The sequence below is a fragment of the Thalassophryne amazonica genome, chromosome 2 (assembly GCF_902500255.1).
Source record: "Thalassophryne amazonica chromosome 2, fThaAma1.1, whole genome shotgun sequence".
Lineage (NCBI taxonomy): Eukaryota > Metazoa > Chordata > Actinopteri > Batrachoidiformes > Batrachoididae > Thalassophryne > Thalassophryne amazonica.
This window is the reverse complement of record NC_047104.1, coordinates 28,696,267-28,723,110: the sequence shown is the minus strand read 5'-3', so window position 1 is coordinate 28,723,110 and position 26,844 is coordinate 28,696,267. Positions and strand designations below refer to the sequence as shown.

The 26,844-nt window shown below is 40.4% G+C and overlaps 1 protein-coding gene across 2 annotated transcripts in view; it reads left to right on the top strand.

Moving 5' to 3' along the window:
* Window positions 1-26,844, top strand: part of si:ch211-220f16.2 (golgin subfamily B member 1) — a 105,563-nt gene that overhangs the window by 58,886 nt on the left and 19,833 nt on the right. The window contains exons 16-24 of one of the 2 annotated variants that reach the window (XM_034184597.1): window positions 1,660-1,783; window positions 4,786-4,919; window positions 5,089-5,136; window positions 5,509-5,618; window positions 13,329-13,497; window positions 13,614-13,718; window positions 13,897-18,189; window positions 18,289-18,381; window positions 25,655-25,767. In XM_034184597.1, the coding sequence (XP_034040488.1) occupies window positions 1,660-1,783; window positions 4,786-4,919; window positions 5,089-5,136; window positions 5,509-5,618; window positions 13,329-13,497; window positions 13,614-13,718; window positions 13,897-18,189; window positions 18,289-18,381; window positions 25,655-25,767 (5,189 nt within the window). The other variant, XM_034184605.1, reaches the window with a different exon arrangement.

The window sequence follows — 26,844 nt, the reverse complement described above, 5'->3', positions numbered from 1 at the left end:
CCATTTTGGAATGAGGCTGTAGCAAGTGAAGTGCTGTGAATACTTTTGGAATGCACTGCATAATGGGGTTAAAACGGTGAGCAGCTCCAGACAGCAAACTCCACGCACATCGAGATCCAAAATCTGACAGACTCTCTCAAAGTAAAATAAAATTAACAAACCCTACCAACTCCACTGAGGTGAACAAAATCCAAAAGGAAAAAACTCAGGGGCACTCACCCATTTGTAAAATGTTTTCCAAGATTAAATATGTAAAGTCCATACCATCAAAGAAGTCGTCACACATGGATCATGCGCAGTTGCAAGCCAGAGAATAATGTCAGGCCATCAAAGAGGTTCCAACGGGCACCAACACGCATGGATGGCACGCAATTGCCAGCCCGAGAATAATGTGTAGGTCCACACTATCAAAGACGTTCCGAGGGGCACTATCACACAGATGGCACGTGATCCCCAGCTGCAGAACCATGTTCAGCTCCATGCCATCCTCCTGTGGACAAATGTCCTCCATAGTGCCACTGTGTTCAAGCCCACCTCTGCATAGGGGCTGACCACAGACAGGTGTGACCAGCTCACTGACCATGAGCCACGGCTGCTGGACTCTCTCAGCCACTTAATAAAGTGACTCTTTCTCCAATCATGTCTGCTATTTTGGCATGCTCCCACAGCAGCTCCGCCGCCAGCTCCTCACAAAGTCCTCACGATTTTGGCACATTAGATAGAAAGTCCATTATCTCTTGAAAATAACGTATTTTGGCTTTTCCCAATGTAACAAATCTGCATGTTCAGCCAGCCTGTGAAATAGCAGCCTGTGACATAGATAGCAGAGTCAGCACATGTTAGGATCCAAATCCGGCACTCAGAAAATATTAAGAGTTTCGGGTTGAAGTGTATGGTCTCCTCTCTCTACATCTTCTGTAAATTTGAGTCATCACCTGCTCACTCGCCGAGTGAGGATAATTCGCAAGATAATCGCAGTAAAATACATCAACCACTAATTATTACTGCATGTGCGCGGATAGACTTACAATAGTGAATACTTTGATATAATACGATACACTTTATTATCCCCTTAGGGAAATTTGTCTTGGACTCATGCTAAGTGCCTTTACAAAAGGAAAACAAACAAATACAAATAGAAACACAGCCACATCTATAACAAATTAACATGACAGGAAATCAAGAGAAACACCATAAGTATTGCACAATTCCAGATTTAGACATTATTGTTTAGCAATTTAATAGACATGGGGACGAATGAGTTTTTGAGTTTATTCAGTCTGCTCCAAGAGACTCTATACCTTCTCCCAGAGGGAAGGAGAGTGTACTCTGTATGGAGGACATGAGCTGAATCCGTCAGTATCCTCTGAGCTGCTTTCAGAACAGACTCTTCGTAGAGTGAACTGAGGGACTGATATTGTTTCTTTCCAATTATCTTCATTGCATTGTCAATTTGTCTGTTAAGTTTTGTTTTAAATTAAGAGGTTGCCGTACCAGGCAGTCATGCCATATCTGACTAGGCTCTCTAGAACTGCCTGGTAAAACATTATTTTTTGATTGACTCCATACAAACGAAGTCTGCAGAGGAAGTAGAGTCTGATGTTGTGTTAAATAACATGCAACATGTCCTTTAAAGGATTTTGTTCAATTACTTTGCAGGAGGATTTTGACTTTGATGGCCAGCCACCATTTATGGACCGGTGCAGTACATCAGAAAGCACAACCCCAATGGAAGGAGAGAACATGGGAGGTTGGTGGCCGGAATACAGTACTCCTGATCCAGGTGTGAGACTGACTAGACAGTTTACACAAGCATGCACGTGGTCATCTGCACTTTACTTTGGGAACATCCTTTGGGTGAATATTTGGTTATTTTCAACTTTACACTCTGTTTACGTTTTGATTGAGTGTTGGATTGTTATTTATCTTTTCTAATCTACCTTGTCAGTATTGCAAAAATTTTTTTTTTTTTACATTTTTTATGTTTTTGTTTGGTTGTGAGCTTAGTTTATCCTGCTTATGTTTGTGAGCTCATTTATTTATGTATTTATGTTTGTGTCAAACTGAATGAAGCTCATTTTTAAGTTGTTCATGAACAATCCTGAGAGTGAATCCAGTCCAGGATTATATACACTCCTAAAATTGTTTGTTTTCATCAGTTTAAAGTAATATGTTTAGACATGTGCATGCTAGTTGAGCTGGCTAGTATTTGTGGCATGAGTGCATTTTCCTGACATTGAAGTGTTGTCAGATCATATAAATGTAGGTAAAAAGATTCTCTCCGTCTGTGGTAAGTTTTCTTTTTATTTCATTCATTGTTTGCATGCTCTCTTTCTTTGTTTCTTTTCCCATCTCTTGTTGTCACAGTGGCTGTTTGTTACAGTGGTGCAAATGGATTAAAACCCAAAATCAAATCAAGAAGTGTGTGTGTAAAGCCCCTTTCACACCGGACCTGCTTCGAGTTGATTCCTGTGGCGTCATGAGGACGCAGGAATACCTGCGCCAGTTGCGTGCAGCAGGGGGCAGAGAGAAGGTGAGAACGCAGCCTGCAGGTTCTCTGCACAGAGAAATCAAAGTGCACAGTTTGGCTACAGCCAGACTGTGCACTTTGATTTCTCTTCTAGTTTATATTTGTTCTTGTGCAGGGCTGTAGGGCTGCGCTCTGAGTTCTATTATAGCTTTTCTTTCCTCCTGTGACCGCGAGATGTGTGCCCGATCGAACCATCCATGAGTAAATGTGGAGATGTCTGGAGTTATACTTGATGTGGACATGTCCTGTGTCTGGCAATCAGTCTGTGAGCAGGACTTACGTCCTTTTTGTCCTTTTTTTAACACAGTAATGAGAGAGTTTGAGGGAAGAGTGAGAAACTGCCTGCAGCCATTCTTTTAATTGTTCACATGTGTGCGCGTGAACGAACCATCCGTGAGTGGACTGGAGATGTCCGGACTTTTTACTGGATGTGAACATGTCCTGTTTCTGGCAATCAGTCTGTGAGCAGGACTTTTGGATTTTATTTAAACACTTTTGTGAGAGAAGAGCGAGAAGCTGCAGTCAACATTTTTTTTCTGTGCTCTTTTTTTTTTTGGAGCATGTAGTTTTTACTGCATTGAGTAGACAGTATAAAAACAATTCTTTGTGATTTATACTGCCGAAACAATGGAACACAGCAGGAATCATAAATTGGCATCGGGTAACATTGTCTTGTGAGTGTGTGGCTTCCAGTCATGCTGAGTACCGTCCTGTTGCTCTGACGTGCGCTGAAACCACTTAATTCTGCGTCGAGCACAGGACGCAAACAAAAATTAAACATGTTTAATTTTTGTTTGCGCCCCTCGCGCTGTTGTGGCGCTGAGCTGCATCGTCTCGGCGCTAGGTTGCTTCCACGTGGCATCGTCATGATGACACATGACACAACTGGGAGCAGCCCCAATGTGAAAGGGGCTTAAAAGAACCTTTAAAATTTGGAATTGGAAAAAAATGGAATTAGAATTTGGAGGGACGGTGAGTTCTTGTGAAAAGGAATGCATCGTTAAATGACGTGCTCATTGGTTGAGTGTGGCTAAGCCTTCACTCTTGAATTGCTTTTTAGACTCTTGAATAATTCATGTCTTGCTTATCAGTGAATCTTTGGGTTTTTTAGGAAGCCCATGGGACACAGGATGATCTTTCTCAAATAAACTGCATCCTCTGATCATGGCCTTACAGTGTTTTTGTCTACCTGTGATTTTTACTAGTTCTGTTCCTCCTTGAGAGATGTACAAAATAATTAACCCTCTGAGACCTACAAGCCGCTAGTGGGTTTGAAATGTGTTTTCTTCATATAAAAAAAATCAGTTTATCACATCCAGAATCTGTAAAAATTGACTTTATTGTCAGATTTTCAAATGTCTGACTGTCCTTGAACTGTATACACCCAATGCTTCTGGCAATAAAATTCACCAAAGTTGACGTTTAAACAATGATATTTTATCAGAATCACTTTACTGTGTGGCTCATTTACAAATTAACGAAAAAATAGATTTATTCAGTACATGATGTTGGGGTTTGGTTTGTGGCCAGGGTTTTCAGTGCTTCTGTGTCTTTTATGTCCTGTCTCCTTGTGGTCTGTCTCATCAGAGTCCTTGACACCTGTCCTGTTCTGCATCCCTGTGTGTGTGTGTGTGTGTGTGTGTGTGTGTGTGTGTGTGTGTGTGTGTTTTTTTAATGAAAATCTCACCGACATGATGTGATGACAGACTAAACAATCAGCTACCATGGCACAGTACCTAATGTATTTTTGTTGTTTTTATTCATTTATTTTTTTTACATTTAAGCCAGATAAAGGGGGAAAAATTATATCAGATGTTTTTTTGTTATTTTTGACCACTTTGCTTTTGTCACCTCCTCTCTGTCAAACTTTCACTGTGGGTGAGTTCCCCTAACCCCACCCCCAACACAGGTGAACTCAGGCAAAAGTGCAATGCCATGCTAATAGGCATTTTTAATGGCTATTTCAGACCAAAAGCTTGTGTTATACAACACAAAAGATCTTTTTGAGTTTTTACCACTTCTAGCCATGATTGCTGTATTTCCATAAAGGTGCAGGACTAACAGGTGCAATGTAAAATAAATTATCCCATAGTGACTAAAAATATGATGGGAGCAAAAATAAAAATAAAAAAAGTCAAGATATTTGGGGTTCAGTTGATTAAATTGCTGACATTTGAATGTGTGTGAATCTCTCGATGTCACATCTTTTGTTTTATGATGTCTTAAACACTGGCTGCCCTTCATCATTGTTACAGATGGCTTACGGTCTGTTGTGGAGGAACTGGAGCTGGAAAGAAACCAACTGCAAGAGCAAATACTGAGCCTGGAGGAGCGCTGTCATGATCTTGAGGATCGGCTGCAGCTGCAAGCTCGCATCGAGGCTTTACAGGTAACGTCTGTCTGCACAAACACCCATTTTTCTTCTAGCTCCAGTGTTGATTATACAATGGTTTGACAATTTGAAAAGGCATCTAAGAACACTTATAATCCACCACTTTTTTATAGTGACTTGCATGATAACAAGTACTGGGATTGTGTAACAAAACCTTCTAACACAGGTGACGTTTGATGTAGATGAAGATGAACAGCCATTTTGGGTCTCTCAGGTGTGTTGATGTATGTGTGCGCTAGAGAGCACCTCTGGCGGTGAAGGCTAATTATGGTGTGGTGTGGTTTTTTAATCTTAGACACGTTATGTTTTTAAAGTAATGTCTCAGGTGAGTTCAGTGTTATTGCAGACTCACTGGGTTTGGTGAATTACACTTCACTGCTGAACTGTCTTCATAATTGGCGCCCACCAAAGTCATAGAAAGAAAAAGTCATAACGTGGTAATATGTGTTTTCTTAATAAAAGTATCTTTTTGCACTTTTCTCCAGAGGGTCTGCTGTCATTGTCTTCTGCTTGTTGTGAGGGTTTTTAACTAGTAGTTTTGAATTTAATCTTTGGTTATTGATGTGTTTTTATTGTTGCCACACAGAATGAGTCAGAGAAACTACAGAATCAACTTGCCAGTGTTCGACTTCAACAAACCAAAGATGCAGAGGAGCATCGGTTACTGGTCAACAGCCTCAGTGACCAACTCAAAGGGTAAGCTTGTCATAGATTGTCAAAGTCAGTTTTCTAAGCTCTACCAGTTTGAAAATCTTCAGTGTCATATTTCCCAGACTATAAGTCACAATGAAATATTAGTTACATCAATCCAGAAGTCACATTCAGCTTTAAATCTTCATGTAACAAGAAGTAGAATAAATTCAATATGGGCATTATTTATTCATAATGCAAATACAGCATAGCAGAAGTTAATTGGCTAATATACTAATAATGAATGTTTATAAGTCAGGGTTTTCCCCAGACATTGGAATCATGGCTCTGCACCGTTACACTGTCATCTAGCACCACTATACTGTGGTGTCATCAAGTAATGTTTTAGTACGAGACTTGGTGGTAATCTGTTGTTTATGTGAAATTTCACATAAACAACTTGAGCTCTTTATTTTATCCTGTTTACATCCAAATGACACAAACCATGAGAAAATGCAAGTGTTACATGAAGCCCAATGATCAGAGGGCGGTATCTGCATTTTTTTTTTTTTTTTTTTTTGGTTTTGTCTTGGTGGTGACCAAACCTCGTGCAGGGCGCTGCGATCGCCAGTCCGTCCAGGGAGGGGGCATGCCGGTGCTAACCATCACAGAGGCCGAAGGCCGTGCGCAGCTGGCTCATTTTGACGCCATCTGCCACGGGATTGAACAGATCAGAGGCTAAGAATGAGGCTCCACCTCCCCTGTGACAGTGAACAGGGAGGCTGTTATGAAGAAAGTGGCAGAACAGAAATAGGAATTTTTCAGGTGCAGAGATACAGTTTCATCCTTTGAGATTTTTGTGCTGGATAGCGGCGTGCATTGATTCTTATCTTCTGTGTTTTAAAGGACAGGATGCACCAAAATCATAACATTTCTTAGTGTTTCCTACAGTTTTGTTTTTTTTGTTTGTTTTTGTTTTTGTTTTTTTGAGGAAAAGTCCGAGCGTGCGCTTGAATGGAATGTATCTGCTAACGTTAACAACCACAGACTAATTACAAAGTGCGATGTGTGATATTATGACAACTCGTTTTTAAGTGATAACTGTTCATTTTGATGCAGTCATGGTAAAAGCAGCCGCTTTCTACTGTGAGAAGACTTAATACGCGTGTATGTCCTTTCATCATGGACACAGCCTGTTAACAGTTTGCTCAATGCTCAGCTTTGTGCATGCCAAGTGTTATCGATATAAATGTGAAAAATCTAAGAAATACACTGTATGATCAGACAGATCAGGCTGTCTGACAGACGACCTAAAAAACGTGCATGCTGCTCCATTACAGAAAAATCTCACGTCAAGATTGACTCTGTCAAATAAAATAAAAATAAAACCTACCAGCTCCACTGTGAAGAACAAAATACAAAAAAAAAAAGCTGAACAGGCCACTCATCCACTTGTGATTTCCAAAGGTTTTCTTTTTCTTTTCTTTCTTTTCTTTTTTGACAATATAGGGTGTCAAAATCTGAATCACAAGGATAAGGTGAGAATTTCAGACTTTGAACTGAATGCCCCCAGCCTGCTCATATCGTGACTTGGGAATTAAAACTTCAAATTGAAAATTATGCAGGGAAAATGTATAAAAAAAAGTCTGGAATCTCCCACACTTTAAATTGTCTTTCTGTGCGTTCTTTTTTCTTTCAAATATGTTTAATGCACATTCATAACATGTATACAGTGTGTCCAAGGAATCAAACATTTTAGATTAATTTCACTAATCAACAGTTCAACACAGAGTCAGACCAGAAACAGAACTAAAAGGTTTTCATTTTTGTCTTACCACTTCAGGACGTAAGGTTGGATAGCACTATGAGTGGAAGCATTGCACACTGCTTTGGGTGGTAGTTGCACTGCTATACTAAAAATTTCTGGGGAGAACCCTGTGAGCTCAATGGTAAAAACATGAGGTGAAAGATGAAATGTTCCATTCGATGAGGCAGAGCCGAGTTGAATGTAGCATTTCATCTTTCACCTCATGAAATATTCTTTCCATTAAACGAATGGAAAAAACATTCATTATTTGTTTTGCATATCATCTAAAATGGATCCTTGTCATTTGATATTTTATTAATTTATAAACAAGACAAAAGGGACTTAGATTTTGCTGTGCGTCACTGGTCCCTTCAAGAGGTTCCAAATAGTCCAACACCAACTTTACATAGCAGTCCAGTCCAGTCCAAAGTGGTTCTGTCAGCTTGCAAAAACAGTCAGACAGAAAACAATCCTGATGTAGTCTGTATCTGATGCCGTGCATCGACTTCTTCATCTAAAGACTGCCATCCGTTTTCCTCAGTCCAATGATTGCGACAGAAATTTGTTGAGCTTTTTATCTGATAGTGCTTGTACTTCAGCTACAGATGCCACAGCGAAAACCAAATGCCTCCAGACTAGGCATGTGGAGATGAATCGATATGAATGTGTCTCTAGATACAAACGTGCACGATGTGAGTGCATCGATTCATTCAGCGGGTTGAATTGTGTTGCATCACTTGCTGCATCGACACCCCACCCCCGCCAACCCCCTGATGCACATTGAAAGCACCATGGACGGAAGCTAGAAAGGACATTTCTACCACAACAAATATGATGACATCAATAGGCTTTTTGCTTAACGATTCCCTTATCGGTCCTTCAGTTCTGGACACCGGAGTGGCCGTTGTTTTTGAGGGAGTTTATTGGGAAATGATCATTTCTCTACGTTGACTGCAGCGGGGCTGCTTGAAGCACTGAAGCAGCGCTTCGCGCTGCTGTTCGCTGGTTCTCTGCTTCGTTTTCAGCGGCAGGTCCGCAATGTCTTCATTAACCCCTCTCAAATCCATTTAAAGATGTCAGTCGTGAGTCAGCTTTGTGTGGATTAAAGTCACGAACTGGGACTCTTGTCTTGTTGAGGGCAAGAAATGAGAATCGTCCTCTGTTCCACACCAGACTTTTACGTGATGGTTTTCTGGTGTGAGCACCAGTCGGTGTGAGGAGCTCAGTCCGAAGTTGTCCATCGGGTAAAGGAAATAATAATAATGATAATAATATCCTTTTTGTGGGACTAAGTGCACAGCTAAAGAGCCTCACAGATTTCGGTCTGAATTAATCACTTCAAAGCAAATCACTGTTTTAAATCAAATGACACCTCTTTCCAAATGTTACAATACAAACAAACTACAACCGACCACCCCCCCATTACATCCTGACGTGCAGTGCAGCAAGCTGTAAAAACTCAGCTCAGAGTTATTAATATCTGAAAGGAAATGCTTTTGACAAACACTACAGATTTTGTTTATTTCTGTCCAGAGATCAAGGAACCACCATGTACAGATTTTATTGATTTATATTTGTCTAGAAATCAAGGATCCAGTGACCAATTTCATATTTATTTACTTTAAGACTCAATAAAATGTTGTTGACATAGAAAACCTGTAAAGCCTACTTTTAGTACATAGAAAATTCACAGGAGGTATTGATAAGGAATCGAATCAATAAGCAGAATCCATAATGGCATCGACATCGATTAAAATCTTATCAATACTTTGGCTGCCACAACTAGTCGACTAGTCACGACTACTTCGACTATTGGGACCGTTGACAACTAATTTATTAGTCGACAAGTCGTTTATTTTATTTAAGTCTTTGAATTCATAGTTTTAGGCAGCGAGCCGTCCTGCCGTCATTTGGACGTTCAAATTTTTGGAAAGACGGCCGATTAAAACAGTGGCCGTCTTGTTCAAAGCCGTTTAAAATGCGCAGTTTACCGATGGAGCTGTGTGTGTGTGTGTGTGTGTGTGTGTGTGTGTGCGCGCGCGCGCATGAGCGGAGTCAACTGGCTGCAGACTGCGAGTGAGGGAACCATCAGTGCACTTGAGACAGTGAGCGCGGAGCAGAGAGAGAGGATTTTAACCCGAGAACATGTAAAAAAAAAAACCCACACACAACAAAACCAAACCAAGGAGCTGCATTTACTTCTTTCCACTTTCTCTACCGGCGTGGTCCTGATGGCACCGTCCTGTTCACACCATGTACGCATCGGATACTGAATTTATGAGATCATGAGATGAAATAAACTGTCAGATATCCTTAAAACATCCTTAAAAATGAGAATATATAAATGAACTGAGCAAAAATTACGCATACACGAGTTAAAAATAAAACCCTGCTGTGGAGAAGCTGATGTTCAGAGGCACAGATCGCATAAAGCAGGTGAGAACTCTGAACTTTAACAGCTGTTATTTTACAAGGGTATTTATTTGTTCAATCTTAAGTTTAATGCAGGAGAAAGAAAAATGACTTCATCACACTAAATGAACTGGAGTCAATAAAAATACAAGCTGCTGATTTTTGTTATTTTTCAAAGTTATTATAAGCTGCAGCTATATGTTTTATTATTTTATTTATATTTTATATTTTATTTTTATTTTATATTTATATTTTTATTATTTATTTCAAAGTGAGTTACCTCTTATTTTATTCTGGTTTATTTCTACAAAAAATATGGGGAGCCAAATCAGCCTGCATTGTTCTGTTTAGTTTATATCAAAGTTTTCCTGCACATGTCTGTGTATTTTTTCCTTCTTTATAAGAGTTTGGTGTTTGCATTTGCTCCACAAGGTTTTAAAACACAATAAAATGTTCACACTTTTCTTTATAGCAGTTCTGTAATTTCAGAAATGCAACAGAAACAACCACAAATCAGAAAAAAGTTGGGACTATATGTAAAATGAAGATGAAAATAAAAATGTTGCACTATTCCCAGTTTCTCCACTCACAGAAGCCAAACATTCTTCCAGAGTTGTGTCTTGGTGGCTTCCCTCACTTGTCTCCTTCCAGCATGGACATTTAGTTTTTGAGAACTGCCTACCTGACACAGATTTACTATAAAGTACCACACTGTTTGTATTTCTGAATGATTGCTGTAAATGAAGTCTAAGAAATAGTCCCTGATTTGGAAATGTTCATGTTTTCATCCCCTGACATTTCTCGGAAAATGCTGCAGGCCTTAATTTAAGAAATTATGTATGATCCGACTAGTCGACTAATCGCAAAAATAATTGTTGACTATCAAAATAGTTGTTTGTGGCAGCCCTAATCAGTACCCATCATTAATCATATTTAAATTCAAAAAACTTTATTTGTCCCCAAGGGGCAATTCAAACACAAAGAGCAGCAATATTTCAACCAACCAACAGCAACAACAAAAAATGAATGAATAAATGAAAATAAAATAATACTACAATAAATAAATATCAATAAATTATAAGTGCTTCGGAAATAAAAATAGTTATATCATAAGCAAATTATTAGGGGATTAGGGGCTCTCCAGCAGCACTGTTGGTGACCTCTGCTGTACTTTAAATATATATTTTGTATTCTCCTAGCACCGGAGTCCACCATGCTGTTCCTGGAGAGCACCATGCCCTGCATGTTTTCCTCATCTACCTACTCAAGTCACACCTGATCTTTTAAGAGGTGTGTCTTCCAGCTCTTGATTGGCTGAACACACTTGATAGAGTTAATCCTCTCCCTCCCAACTCTTCTGTACTTTGCTGCACGCTGAAACCGTCTGATAAGACAGATGATTAAGCTGTGCACATATCATTCATCACAGAACCTACTGTGGACAAACTGTATCTGCATGAATTACCGACCAATTCCCATTTAAGTCAAAATGGGAGCCTTGCTACTGTCAAGACATGAAGTTTGTAAAATGTGTAAACCAAAAAAAAAAAAGATTATTATTTTGCCTGGGCTGAAGAGGATTATTGCCTGGGAGTGGAACAGGGAGAGTTAGAAGACATGCAGGGCAGAGGCCCTCCATGAACAGGGTTGGGCCCAGCTGGTTTACGGTGTACTGATAATAATAGTAAGCTTGTTCAAATTGCCATCTGTCACCAAAACAAACCCTGCCATGTTTGTTTTTAAGCTAAGCGCTGCTGTCGCTAGTTTGAGCGCACCCAGTGGTTGCAGTATGCAATAGCACAAAATTGTACCAAAATTGCATGGCAAATGAAACACAATGGCAGATGGTATGAGTAATCCATTTCACGTGACATACAAACCACACATCAAATGACAAGGATCTATTGAGGCGTCATTTAATTGATGTTATTGTATGAGGCAAAAAAAACTCAAGAGCAAAGTGCTTCTTATGGGCACTGACCAGATGAAAGTGATTCTGTTAAAGACCTATATGTTTGCATGTTTATCTCACTAAGTGTAATCAAATGTTTTATAACAACTATACATTTTTAAACCATAATAGTTAGCCTTACCTTAGCGTAGTTGTCCAGCTCATTGCTGTTCTGGCTGTCCCACACAAAACGATTACAGTTCTGTGTAATATGAAGATTATTTCCTCTATTGATTAAAGTGTGTGGTCTTTCAGTTTGGAGATGTGAGTTATTATTTTCAACCCTGCTCAAAGATCCAGCACATCCTTGTCATTCTGGTTTTCTTTTTGATTTACAGCAGTTGTATTCATCTTAATGGTGCATTACTGCTACCTTCTACTCCAGAGTAGTTTCAGATTTGCACATAGGACCAGCTTGTCATGCATGGAGGCTGCTATCTTTTGACTGTTGATGGTAATGCTGTATTTTTCATCTACGTATAAGGAGTATAACTGTAACAAAATACAAATTGTAGTACATACTCTGAAATATTTAGCAGCACACATTTCTGTATGAGTGTAATGTCATTCGAGACCCTGGATTCTGTTAAAGTGTCCTTTATATTGATCACTGATACTTAGTGAAAGCTCAAATAGCACAGTTACAAACACTGCCATTTTGGCAGTCCCTGACTCAGCTTAATTCCTAGCCAACGCATACATGGGTCAAAAGGTGGACTGTGGGCAAGATCGGCTTGAATTAGACAGGACCAATGAAGCCTGAATACTCCCCCATCTTAGAATGACCAAAAACCTAAAACTATCAGGCTAACTATGATTCTGGTGTTTTATTAACACTTTTTTGTTTTGAGAATTGCACAGTGCTTTTCCCAATGGGTGGCTTGGGTGCAGATTTTAAAAATTGTGACTGACGTAGTGTCTCAGTAGCCATTGAGTAACTGTAGAAATAACCTCACCAAGCCCTCAGTACCTGCTGATTCATGTTAATGGTGCTAATATACAAACTCCCGTTTCACTCAAATACTGGACCACAGACTTTGTAGGTGGTTTGCTCATTCAGTTAACTTCACAGCAAGCCATATTATCTCAGGTAAGGACAAAGACAGTTGAGTCCACAATTGCTGCTAGATATGGCTTAACAGATGCTCAGTTGTCACTCAGAGCAACTACACATCTAATTATTCATATCTTTATGGCTTAAGTTAGCTTCAACAGATGAGTTATTTAAAATAAATAAAAATCACCCATTGTAGTTGTCATGAATAACAAAAGTAGCTGTAAACGCAAAAACAGTTTCTTGTACCCAGCTGTAAACATGTTTATGTCTTGTGTAACGTTGGACATTTTAACGTGGGCACGTACACACTTTTGAAGCCAGCTTCAAGTGGCCAAGCCAGGAACTGCAAGAGATGGTACTTCTGTTAGTTTCATTTTTCATCACTGGATTGTGATAAACTGGGCTCCATTCACACTTGTAGTCCCACAATCTGGACAAAAATAACATTGATTTTTTTTTTTTTTTTGGGCCTTTTTTTTTTTTATTCTTAGATGTTTCATCATCATCATTACTATAATACTAATCTTCCATTGTTGTAACTTATTTTAGATTGAGTGACACTCAGGAGAGCCTGGAAAGCTCCCTCATTGAGAAGGAGAACACATTGGCAGAGACATCTGAGAAGCTTGAGCTTATCAACAACCTGCGACAGTCTCTGAGTGAAAAACAGATTCATTACAAAGAGGTTTCTGACAAGCTCCTTCAAACTGAGCACACTGTAAGATTTCTTTTTACTTATTTTTATGAAGGGCTTGTTAAGAGTTCAGTGTGTATATATCATGGACATTTTGTCTTATTTTGTTCTTGTCCTATCACCCTTTTTTTTTTTCTCAGCTTGACACTATTTCCAAGAAATATAGCAGCTCTGAGAAACAGTGCTCTGAATTGAAAATAGAAGTTGGCAACCTCACACAGAAGCTCAGTGTGTTAAAAGAAAAGGTTTGCTTTTTTTTTTTTTTTTTGAATTAAAGTATCATTTGTTATGATTTGGTATTATCCTGTAAAGCAGCATTCTTATTCTTTTTTATGTATTCTTCATTATTGGATTACACATGTTAACTGTAATTAATACTTCAGCTTGAACTAATGCATATTTTTAAATTATTCATATGTCCAGACACAAAAGCAAGAAGTCACTATCGACGTTCTACAAGCTGAGCTTGATCAAACAAATGAGGAGCTGGACAAACTAAACACTGCCCACTTGGAAGAACGAGCCCAACTCATTCATGAGCTTCAAAGCTGTGAGCGAGATATTGATAGTCTTAAAGATCTGTTGTCGGAAAAGGAAAAGGAGATATCGACCCTGTCGGGTAACATGACTGAGTACGTAGAACAGGTCACAGTGCTTAAGCAGGAGATCAAACTCAAAGAGGAGACCCTGTGTGATGTAGAAAATGCATTAAGTAAGGCTGAGCGAGAAGCAATGATTATCAGAGACTCTCAGAATTCAGACCAGCAGGTGCTAAACAGCAAAATCACAGAGCTGGATGGAAAACTGAAGGGTACAGAGATGGAATTGTTTAAAGCCAAACAGGAGAGGGAGACTAAAGCAGCCGAGGTGGAACATCTTGTTCGGCAAGCTAAACAAGACAAGAAAACTATTCAGGACCTTAGATCAGAGATCCAGAAACATACTGCAAGCCATCGGAATCATCTTTCTGAATGTGAAACACAAATAACTTCATTAAAAGAACAGCTGGCTCTATCTACCCGTAAACTACAGGAAGAAACAGAGGGACGTACCATGCAACTCAAGGAGAAAAATGCAGTTAAAGAGAAACTGCAACAACAGCTTCATGAAAAAGAGCAAGCCTATGAAACAGAAGTCAAATCCTTCAAGGAAGAACAGAACAAACTTCTGATGCAGGTGCAGAAATATGGAGATGATGTGCAGTCATTGTCTGTGCAGTTACAAGTAAAAGTGCAGGGAGAAGAACGTATCCAAAAAGCAATGCAGGAAAAACTGGAAACAATAGCGCGGTTAGAAAATCACCTAAAGGAGGCTGAGGATGAGAGGAACAAAATCAGCTTTGATTTGCAAGCTCGAGACTTGGAAAATGAAAAGCTGTACAGTGAAGTTCACAGTAAAGAGGACATCTTACAAAGCATGAATATAGAAAAACTGCAAATGCAAGAAAAGCTAAATGGGTTAACTGAGGAGCTCAAGGTAAAAAATCAGATGGTCAGACAGCTTAATGATGAACTTACATCTGCTCTTAAACTCAACAGTAGTCTGGAGAAGAAGGTAGATTGTCTTACAGAAGCCAATGAGAAGCTTCAAATGGAAGTGGCTGAAAGTGTAAAATCCATTTCAGAACTTACACTTTACAAGGAATCCCTGCAGGCCAAAATATCCATGTTTGAAGCACAGCATTTGCAAAGCACAAAACATATTGAAGGGCTACAGCAAGATAATGAGAAATTAGCTGCTCGCACTACTGAACTCACCACAGTTCTTGAACAGAGCACAAATTCCAACTCTGAACAACTTCTGGCAAAAACAAATGAGTGTAGTCATCTGAAGCAGCTGCTCCAGGCAATGGAAGAGAAAGTGAAGCAACTACAAGAAGAAAGGCAAACCTTGATTTCAACAGTAAACCAGCTTCAGGACGACCTGGCAGACAAAGAGAAGGCTGTCACGGATCTTCAAGCACAAATTATGGTCCAACACAGTCAACAAATGCAACTTCAGGAAACGTTGTCTCTGCTTCGAGAGCAGGAAAGTGATCTGAAGTCTGGGTTGCTGGCAAATGATGCCATCTTGAAACTGAAAGAGGAAGAGTGCTGCAGTTTACACAATGAAGTTGTTCATCAGAAAGGTTTTGTATCCAAGCTACAAGCTGATGCTGAATCACTGAAGGAAGAATGCGAACAACTTCACCACCAGATTAATGAGAGAAAAAGAGCATTGAACGATCTGACACAACAGATTCAAAAACACGAAGAAGAATTGAGTGTCGCAAACAAGACTGTTATGACTCTGCGGGATCAACTTGGTCTGGCGGAAAACACTGCCCGGAAGCTTGAGTCTGAAAAGTCGGGGACTATTATGAGTTTAGAGAGCTATGAAAAGGAGAATGCTTCAATGAAACAGCAGCTTGACCAGGGACAGAGCGAATTGGCCAGTTTACATGCCCGCATTCAGGAAGTTTCTAATGAAAACCAGCGACTTTGTGCTGCATGCCATTCCAGAGAAACGGAGCTTGCTGAGAAAACACAAATTGTATTAGACTTTGGCGTTCAACTAAAAGTTGCTCAGGAAGAAAATTCCACTTTTAACTTGAAGATCAGCAGTTTAACTGAAGATAACCAGAGACTACAAGAAGATTTAGAACAGAACATGAAATCAGTTTCTGAACTAACTGCTGAGAAAGGCTTGCTGGAATTTCAGATCTCAGAGAATCACAAAATAATTGATGGTCTGTTGAAAGAAAAAGAGCAAATTGCAGTTGCAGCAGATGCTTTAAAGAAGGTTCTCGAAGAAAATGAACTGTTGAAGTCAGCCGACTTGCTCGAAAAGACAAGGAAATGTGAAGTCTTGTCACAGGAAGTTGATGCCTTAAAAGCACAAGTTGCTCAGCTCAACTCGTTCTTGAATGAGAAAGAGCTGACTGTGTTAGAGCGAAGTACTCAGTTACAAGCCCAGCAGAACCAACTGGTGCAACTTCAGGATACGATATTTATGCTTCAGGAACAGGGGTCTGTCCTTAAGTCGGGGCTTATGGAGAAAGATATAATAGTTCAGCAGAAAGAAGAGGAAGTTCGTGTTTTTCAGAAAGAAGTTGTCCTGCAGAAAGATCTCGTAACACATTTGCAGGATGAGGTAGAGTCACTCAAAAGGGAGTGCTTAGAGGCAAAAGTGCAGCTAGAGGATAAAGGAAAGACTTTACAAGATGTCATAAATGAGCTGCAGAAGCACAAAGATGAGCTGAAGAAACGTAGCGAATCCGTGATTTCACTCAGCAGTCAGCTTGGTGCCATGAACGAGAATGCTGCCGAGATAGAGACTGAAATTTCCAATTTGAAGACCACTGTGCAGAATCTCAGCGCTGAAAAGGACCAGAGTGTAATAGAAGTAAATGAGTGTAAGGACAAAATTATAGTACTGAATGAGCAGAATGCAAAATTCAAATCTGAGCTTCAGAAAACTGTGGCAGAATTGTCAAAAGCCCTTGCAGAAGTTACAGATCTCAAAAGCACAGTCAGTAAAAAGGATGTGCAAGTGTCAGATTTAACCCAAGAAGTTAAACATGTATTTTTGGATAAGGAGAGGCTTAATTTAATCATTCAAGAAAAGGAGCACTCCTTGAAACAGCAGGAGGATTTCATTCAGAAAGTTAATAGTAAGAATGCCGAGCAGGAGTTACAGCTGAAGGAGAAAGATGATGATAACACCAAGCTAAAAATGCATATTTCAAAGCTTGAAGAGTCCATCATTAAACTCAGAGGTCAAGTTGATGGTCTTGTTTCTGAGTCATCTGTGCTTAAGGACCATTTGGAGAAAAAAGAACAGTTGAGTCTTGAGTGTCAAAGTTCAACAGCAGTCATTGAAAATCTCAATTCAAACCTCCAAGCTAAAGAGGCAGAATGCGAGAGCTTGAAAGAACAGATTTCACACCTGGAAGAGTCTGTTGCAAAACTCAGCAGCACCATCCACGTTCAGATATCTGAAATGGAAACCCTGAAGAAGTCCATGGAGGGAAAAGAGGCAGTTCTGTTGGACCAGTGGAAGTCTCTGCAAGACATGAGCAGGAGAGCAGATGAGGCTTTGCTCTTCAAAACGCAGTATATGGAAAGCACCGAGCTAGTGGCACAACTACAGTGTCAAATTCAACTACTGTCCACTGAGTGTGACAACCTGAGAAGGTCAACAGAAGAAACACAGAGTGCATTTAACAACCTGAAAGAGAAGTATGCTGTTGAACTAGAGGAGTTGCAAGATGTGAGGAGGCAGCTTTCCCAAAGGACTGAGGAAGTGTCCTTACACAGAAAGTTATTGGATGACACAAACAGTGAAGTTGAAATAGCAAAGACTACTATAGAAACACTCAGAAATGAGTTATCTGTAAGCCATAGTAAACTCGACAAGGCCCAAGAGCTGAATTCCAGTATTTCAAAAGAAAAAGACGAAGCTTTGTCTTCTCACCAGACCAGTGTGTCTTTGTTAACTGTTGAAATCGAAAGACTCAAGTCGCAGCACATTCAAGTCGTGGCCCAAATGAACGCACTGACAGAGAACCTTGAGCAGCGAGAAATGGCTCTCCACGCAATCAACAAGCAGTACACAGCCCAAGCCAAACACAGCGCTCAGTTACTTTCAGAGGTGCAGCAACTAAAATCCCGAAATAAGAGAGTAAGTCAGGAGAATGCAGGGTCCCTGGCAGAGCTCCAAAAGCAACTCAGTCTGGTCAGTAGTGAAAATACACATTTACAAGAAGACCTTAAGAGAGTTCTCTCAGAGAAGAATGAACTAGAACAAAGACATCATGACATTTTGACCACACAGGGGGAACTGCACGTCCAAATGGAGCAGCAGTCCAGCAGCATGACGCAAAGGATGGAGAAAATGGTGCTCGAGAAGGAGAGCCTTCAGACAGAGGTTAGTGTCAAAGATGGAGAAATTTCTCAGTTGAAATCGAGCATTCTGAAGTTAGAACAAACTCTGCAGGATTCTGAAAAAGAGTGGTTATTAGTTCTGGACAGTAAAAAACAAGAAAAGAACCTACTTGCAGAACAACTGCAAAGTGTTGAAACAGAAATTAATTCCAAGGATTTTAAAATGAATGTTTTGAAACAGGATCTAGACAGTTTGCAAGCCAAATTAGCAGAGGCTGCATCAGCCATCAGGCTAGGTTCTGAGCAACTGGTGGCCAAAGAATTTGAGGCTTCAGCATTCAGGAGCCAGCTTGAAAATGTGCTGGCATCAGTTCAGGAAAAGGAGAATGAGAACAGACTTTTGCAAGAAACTCTAAATGCTCTAGAGCAGGACATATGTGAACTTGTAGCCAGAACAATGGATAATAGCCAAGATCGCTCTGTTTTGTTGCCAAGTTTGAATGATGAGAAACCTTCTCTGCAGACCTTCATCAAACTGTTAGTGGAGAGTCACCAGTCTGAGGTAGAGTCTTTGAAAAAAGAGGCGGCTAAAACTTCAGCACAATTACAAAAAGCCGAGAATACACTTGACGCAGGAGAGACAAGCCATCAAGAGAATTGTCAGAAGATTGATCTTTTGCAAGAGATGGTGGAGTGTTTGCAGGCGGAGCTCCATGCCGAGTCTGAGAAAGTCAAAGAAGCCGGGCTTAAACTTTCACTTTTACACAGCGAATTAAAAAGTAAAGACGATCAAATCAACTTTATGAACATCCAGGCAAGTCAACAAAAGGAGCTACTTGCTGGACTCACTCAACAGTTAAAGGAGAAAAAGGCTTTGATTGCCCAAGTCTTGGAATCTGCCTCAAATGAAAGAATGAAATTTGAAGAGAAAAACCGTGTTCTAATGGCTGAGTTTGAAAGTATGGATCAGGAAAATAAGGCGGCCACAAAAAAGATTGAAGAGATTTCTCAGCAGTTAGACGAAAATACTACACGCTGTCAGCGGGAAATAGAAACCAAGAACTTAGAGACTGATGACCTGATTAAAGAAGTTGATCATCTGAAAAGCAAAGTAGCCAGCGAGTCTAAAGAGAAAGATGCACTAAAGAAGAAGCTTCAGGCTACTCTTATAGTAAGAAAGCAACTGTTGGGAAAAATAGAAGAATATGAAAAGCAAAAAGCAGAGTTTTTACAGAGTGAAACTGAGGTTTCAGCTTTAAAAGACAAATTACAGGAGGTGACATTTCAATCTGAAGCTACAGCAAGCATGAATAAGGAGAAAATACTAGATCTTGAAAAGAAAATGGGGGAGAAAGAAGAACATATTCTTAAGCACAAAAGAGAAATTGAACATCTTGTGGAAAAAATTCAGACAGAAAAAGAAATTTTGCAGTCGGCTTTAAATGAGAAAGAAGCGTTGTTATCAGAAACCCTGCGCACACTCGATGCGAAAAATTCCCTAATCGAGCACTTGCAGTGCAGCTTTTCTGAGAAAGCAGATGCCTTTGAACAAGACAGAAAATGCATGATGCAGAAATTAGAAGAGCTTCAAAATGAAATCAAGAAAAGTCAGGATGACCTAAAAGACAAAGATTCATCCAGTGTGGCTGTGGAAAATGAGCTGGCACAGCTCAAATTAGATCAAGCAATGCTCCAGAAGAAAACCCGGGCTGCTTTGTTGGCACGAAAAGAGACGATGAAGAAAGCTCAAGAACAGGAAAATAAATTAATGAAAGAACTAGCTGAATTGAAAGATGACTACAATGCTCTCCTGGAACAACACTGCCAGCAACCAAATCAGCTAAATAATGTCCAGTTAAACTTTGACAAGAAGGTCCAGGAGCTGGACAACCTCCAAAAAATGTTTTTGTGTAATTTAGATGAGCTGGACACTTTACGACAGCTTGTCAGTGAGAAAGATAAAACTCTACAAGATTTAAAAGTGTCTCTGGCTGAAAAGGAAAGTCAGTGTCGCACTCTGCCAAGCTTAGAAGCAGACCTTGTATCTGTGAAATCCAAACATGAGCAGTTGTCTGTGGAAATGGCAGGAAAAGACGAGTCTGCCTCCATCATGCAGCTAAAGGTTGAAGCTTTAAATGAAAAAATTGCCATGATAGAAAGTGATTTAGCACAAGCTCGTGCAGACGTTAAAGACAAAACAGAAGAACTTGATAAATATCAAGAAACTGTTAAAGCTGCAGAACTGAAAGTCCAACAAGAGAAACTAGCTTTAACGGATGAAATCCTGGTTTTGAAAAATCAGTTGAGTATTTGTCAGTCTGAATCAGAGGAACAGAAGCAGGCCTTAAATACTCACATTTGTTCACATGAACAGAAGTATCAACTTTTGATGGAAGAAAAGAAAGCTCTTTTGGAACAAAGCCATCAGTTGAAAGCGGACCTCCAGGCAGCAGTTGATTCAGTTTCACAGAAGTCTTTAGAAGTTTTAACTGTCCAGAAGACATTGTCAGAAAAATTGCAGCGGCTCAGTGAGGAAAGAGATGTTCTGACTGAAGATCTTGAAAAAGCAAAACTCCTTTGTACCGAAAAACAGAGTAACATAGAATCAATGAAGCAAGAAAAAGAGAACGCTTTCAGAGTAACTGGTGAGCTAAAGGACAAAGTCACTGCACTGAGCAGTCATCTGAAGGAGGCCAAGAAACAAAACGAGCAACTACACAAAAAAATGTCTGAAATGTGTTTTGAGCAGGGCGAGGATAAGAAATATGCTGAAACCTATGAAGTGAAACTAAAAGAAAGAGATGGTGCCTTGTTGCTTTCTCAAGCGCAGCTTTTAGAAAAGGAGGGCATCATCACTGCACTTGAACTGCAGCTACAGCAGCAAATTAAAATGCATCAGCTCGCCATTGATAAGGTGAGAACAGAAGTCGACGAGCTCCAGAAGTCTCGACAGGACGATACCAAAAGTAATGATCAGGATGACCAAGGCAAAGTTGCTGTCTTAACTAGGAAACTTCAGGCAGCTTTAATTTCCAGGAAAGAACTTTTTAAGGAAAATGCGACACTCAAAGAACAAGTCCAAAAGCTGTCCACTCAACATGAAGCTAAAGAAGCTCAACGTCTTTCTGTGGAAGCATCACTATCAGAGTTAAAAGAGCAAAAGTTGGACCTAGAAAGCCATGTGTTTTCTCTGAATAAGGAGAAAGAAATGCTCAGCACTGAAGTTGATCGTATCCTGAATGAAAACCGCAGTCTGTCTGCAGCCTGTGAAAGCTTGAAACTAACTATAGAAAACATTACCCAACAGAAGCAAGCTTTTTCATGCCAGCTGGAATCTCTGAAAGATTCCCAGGCCGAGGAGCTGTCCAAGTGGAAGTCGAAACACTCTGAGCTGAAACAAGAGTACGAGTCTCTTTTACAAGGTTATGAAAACGTTAGCAGCGAAATGGACAAGATGAGACAGCTTTTGGAGGGGGCCAAAAGAGAGAGGCAGGACGCCCTCAAGAAAGTACACAGACACGAGACTGAGGCGGAGATTCTGGGGAATCAAACCAGAGAGCTGGAGGCAGAAAAGAAACGAATGGAAGCAAAGCTTGAGGCTCTCGAAGACGTGAATCATACAATGAGACGAGAACTGTCTGAGGTCGATGGAAGTCATGAAACTGTAATTCGTGATCTGACTGTTAAAAATCAACAGTTGGAGGCTCAGGTTTCTGATCTGAAAGAGTTGTCAGATAAGTTAACAGAGGTTCAGGCAGAAAATATTAATCTCACAAAAAAACTGGAAGAGGCAAGTTCATATGAACAAATGCACATCAAATCAAAGTCATGTGTTCATGACATGCAGCTTAAACTCAATGAAGCATTGACATTGAATAATTCATTAACTGCCCAGTTTGAGGCCCAGAAAACAGAACTCGGTGCTCAGTTTGAAACCAACAATTTGTTGCAAAGGGAAAAGCAAAGTCTTTCTGAAAGAATTGAGATGATCCAGAATGATCATGAATTACAGTTGGGATTTAAAGAGTGCGTTATTAAGGACCTTCAAGACATTATTAACAGGAACAGCCAAGAAACTATTAGCCTCAACGAGAAGGTCCGAATACTGGAAGATGACAAGACTCTCCTGCAAGAAGAGCTGGAAAATGTTCAAGAGATTTCAGATAAAGTGAAAAATGAAAACGAGTATCTGGAAACAGTGATCCTCAAAAACTCTGAAAGAATTGATGAACTGACCGAGTCAGTCACTGTTTTGCAAAATCAGAATGCACAGCTGTCGTCTCAGCTTTCAGCTAGTGATGGGAAAATTAACCAGGTGCTTCAGGAAAAGGAGACAGAGCAACTGAGATTAGTGAGAGAATTTGAGGACAAACTCAAAACATTTCAGCGAGGTAACGAAGGATCCAAGAATGTGAAGAAGGGGTTGCAAGAGCTACTTAAAGAAAAGCATCATGAAATAAAACAGCTGCAGCAAAACTCCATTAACTATCAGGAAGTGATTTGGGATCTAGAGAACAACCTAAAGTCCTCAAAGTCAACCTGTAAACACTTAGAGCAAGAGCTCAAGAAACACTCTGAGAAGATCCTCATTTTGGAGGAGAGAAGTGAGCAAGTTGAAGCTGAGCTGAGCAAGCACAAGAGTCTCCTCCTGGAGGCCAATAAAACAGTGGTGAGAGTTCAGTTTGAGAGAGACCAGGTGGCTCAAGAGATGTTACAGCAAAACAATATGTCAAATTGTGAAGTTGTGGAAAGAACAAAATCACCACAAAAAACAAATGAAAAACAGATGGAGAGTCAGATTCTGTTACAGCAACAGCTTGAAGACCTACAGAAGTTAAAAGAACAAGAAAGCCAGAAAGTTACTGAACTCAGGCAACACATCGATGCTCAAGATGTACAGATTAATATGCTGAAGAGAGCAGCCGAGACAAATGAAGCAAAGCTATCTGCTTTAGCTTCCACTCCTCATGGGGCAGATTCCTTAAGACACTGGAATGAGCTGTACCAAAAGTCATTGCACGAGAAGGACAGCCAACTCCTAGAACAGGGTTTTGTGATTAAAAGGTTCCTTGAAGACATGAGGGTGAAAGAAAAAGAAGTGAACGAACTACGAATGACCAAATCAAGACTGGAAAGGACACTCAACGAATACTCTGTTGCTGCTGCTGCACAACAAAGGCAGGCTTTTGTAACGAGTGCAAGTAACGCTGAACTGACTGAAATAGTGGAACTTATGACAGTGCAGGTGAAGGAACTAAGTTCTCGAGTTGAAAGGCTAGAACAAGAAAAAAGCGCACTGAACAGACAACTAGCCGACAAAGAGGATGTGATGTCCGATGTTCAGCTGAACGTCCAGCACATGGAGAAGATGAATGCAGACTTGGATGCTCAGCTAGTCCTTTTACAGTCCCAGAATGACAAAGTGCAGGCTGACTTAGAGAAGCAGGAGGGTATTTCTCTGCAGCTGAAAACACTCCTTCAGAGCAAAGACGCAGAGATCTCATCCCTGCTCTCATGTAAAGATGGACAGATGTCCGGTTTTATCGAACAACTGCAAGCTAATTATCGCACTCAAGTAGCAGTTTATGAGGATAGGTTATCGTCTTTACGCTACCAAAAGGAAAGAGTAGATAAAGAGTTCAGAGGGCTTGAGACCAAAGTCAGAAATCTACAAACCAAAGTCGACAAGTCTATCCAAGAAAGGAAACAGATGGAAGCCAGGATGGAGTCATTCAGGAACTCAGTGGTGTCTTTGCAGAGTGAACAGGAGCAACTGATGTCAGAAAACAGAATACTCAACGCAAAGAATCAGCTCGTGTTAAAAGGTAAAGATGACTCGGCTGACAGAGAAGTTGGTACAGCCAAAGGTTTTAAACATGAAATAAGGAAATTGCTGCATCAGATGGACGATCTCAATTCAGAGAACGCCATGCTCAGGGCTCAGCTAGTTCGTTACAGAGAAGATTTGAATCAGGTTTTATCCCTAAAGGACAACCAGTTGAAGGGGCTCCTCAAAAAGCAGCAGGACATGATCAAAAACCTGGAAAACCAAAAGACGGCAGCAGAAAAGCAGCACAGAGAGTGTCGCTTGGATCTCCAGAAAGAGGAAGAGACAAACCACATCTTTAAAACCGAAAAGTATAAACTTCAGGCTCAAGTTCAAAAGCTCCAAAGTGAAATAGAGGCTCAGAAAAAAGAGAATGCCACAACAAATGAAGGTAGAGTTATTGCTGACTTGCAGCAGGCAGTGGAAGCCAAGGCAGCCCAATGTAATGATCTCCAGCAAAAGCTTTTGTCTCAAAAATTCTTAACAGGTGAGCAGAAGGGCAAAATAAAGCAACTAGAAAATGAGATGGATAAAAAACTGACAGATGCTGAGGATAAATTCAACAGTGAGCTGGACAGCTTTGAGCAGGAGGTGGAGTTGATGAGAAACCAGAGGGAGATGGCAGATCAGAGGCTGGCAGAGCTCACAAACAACCTGCTCCAGACCGAGCAGCAATTATTAGAGGCCAAAGCACAAAACAAAGACACGAGGGCTCAGAATGAGTCACTTTGCAAAGCCATGGCTGCTCTGCAGAACAACCGTGACCAGCTCATTGAAGACTTCAAGGTCCTGCAGAGCAGGTATGATGAAGAACTCCGGGAAACTCAGTCATCCTTGACTAAGGTTGAGCGCAGCCTTCAGGATGCCACCTCCAACCTGGCTATGTTCGCCAAAGAGAAGGACATCCTTGTTCAAAAGATGAAGGCTTTAGAGAGCAACGAAGCACACTCTGAGTTGAGCAAGTTGTTGGACGAGGTCTCCAAAGCTTTGTCACAAAAGGAGAGAGAACTGAAGCAGGTTGCTCTGGAAAATGACACGTACAAGAGACAGCTGTCTGCATTCTCCAGATCCATGGCTAGCCTCCAAAACGATCGCGACAGGCTGGTTGATGAGCTCGCTGAAACTAAAAGTGTGGTTGAGTCCAGGCAGCAGACAAGCTCAGGCTCTGTCACTTCCGTCATTGTGGAAAAATCAAAAGATGATTTCACCAGCATCTTCCGGAATGAAAAAGAAGGGCTGGTAAGTTATCAGCTGTGAGTTGCATTTGGATGTTGCACTTCGTTTGTCTTGGCCGTTTTTTGTCATTTTGCAAACAGCATGCATAGCCAAGTGAAGTGGGGGTGTTTTGTTTTTCCTCTGTTTACTTGCATGGTGCTTTTCTTTAATAGCATACTTGTCTGCTGGTTTGTGTGAAATCTTTAGTAGTGTAAAATATTTGCTCTGTCTTGATGCTAAACATTATTTTCACTGCCATTATTTGATGTTGCAGAACAACAGACAAATGAGCGATTACCTACAAAAAATGGAGCAAAGGATGCAAACCTCTACACCGCAACATGAAAAAGAAGTTGGCAGGTCCCAGGAAGAAATTACAGATTTTAGGTAAATCCAAACAGATTCTTACTAGTTGAGTGGGCTTGATTCTTATGGCTGGTTCACACGGCAAGATAATTATGCCGATTTCGAAACCAATCTTCCCCTTCCAACAATCTTAAAGACGCCCGACTATCGTGATGGCTCTAAAGATAATCTTATCAGATATTCCTGCCGTATGTGGTGCTTTAAGAGTGATCTAGTCTGCTCGGAAGGACGTCAGGACAGCTCAGACCGCAAATCATGGATATTCAACATGTTGGATTGTTTTGGCGTGTGTGGTTTCCCCCAACCACAGACGAGCACGCAGCTTGCTGAATGTGACGTGTAGCCAATCAGAAAGCGAGGTGACGGGTGCACGGAGCGGAATCCAAAATCAAAATGGCTGTTATGGAGCACCAGAAAGTCTGGTGTTCGCGCTGTCTCCACTCATTTAACCAACACCTTTTCTTTTTGTGTCTTCTTTTTGTTTTCTCCATTAGAAATAGTCCACAAAATATCTCTATTGCTTCTTCCTCATCCACCATGTTTGTTTACTCTGAAGTCACATTTAATCTCGAGAGGTTTCGCGAGATTTCCTGTCTGACCAGGGAATGTTCTTGTGTGTGGTATGCTGTCCATGTGGCTGCACATAACGAGGGATTTTATTGATATTGATGCCATTATCGATTCAGCTTATCGATCCGATTCCTTATCGATACCTCCTGTGAATTTTCTGTGTACTAAAAGTAGGTTTTACAGGTTTTCTATGTCAACAACATTTTATTGAGTCTTAAAGTAAATAAATATGAAATTGGTCACTGGACCCTTGATCTCTTGACATAAATAGAAATAAACAAAATGTGTAGCTTTTCTCAAAAGCATTTCCTTTCAGACATTGACACAAATGTAATTGCATAGCCTCTGAGCTGAGCTCTTGCAAATGGCTGTGCTGGACATCAACATCAGTGTCATTCATAAAGAGCAGAGGACGTCTCAGTTTGGGAGGAAAACATGTTTTAGTCTGGTGTGGCTTGTCTGTATTACAATGTTTGGAAAGAGGTGTCATTTGATTTAAAACGGTGATTCATTTTGAAGTTATTAATT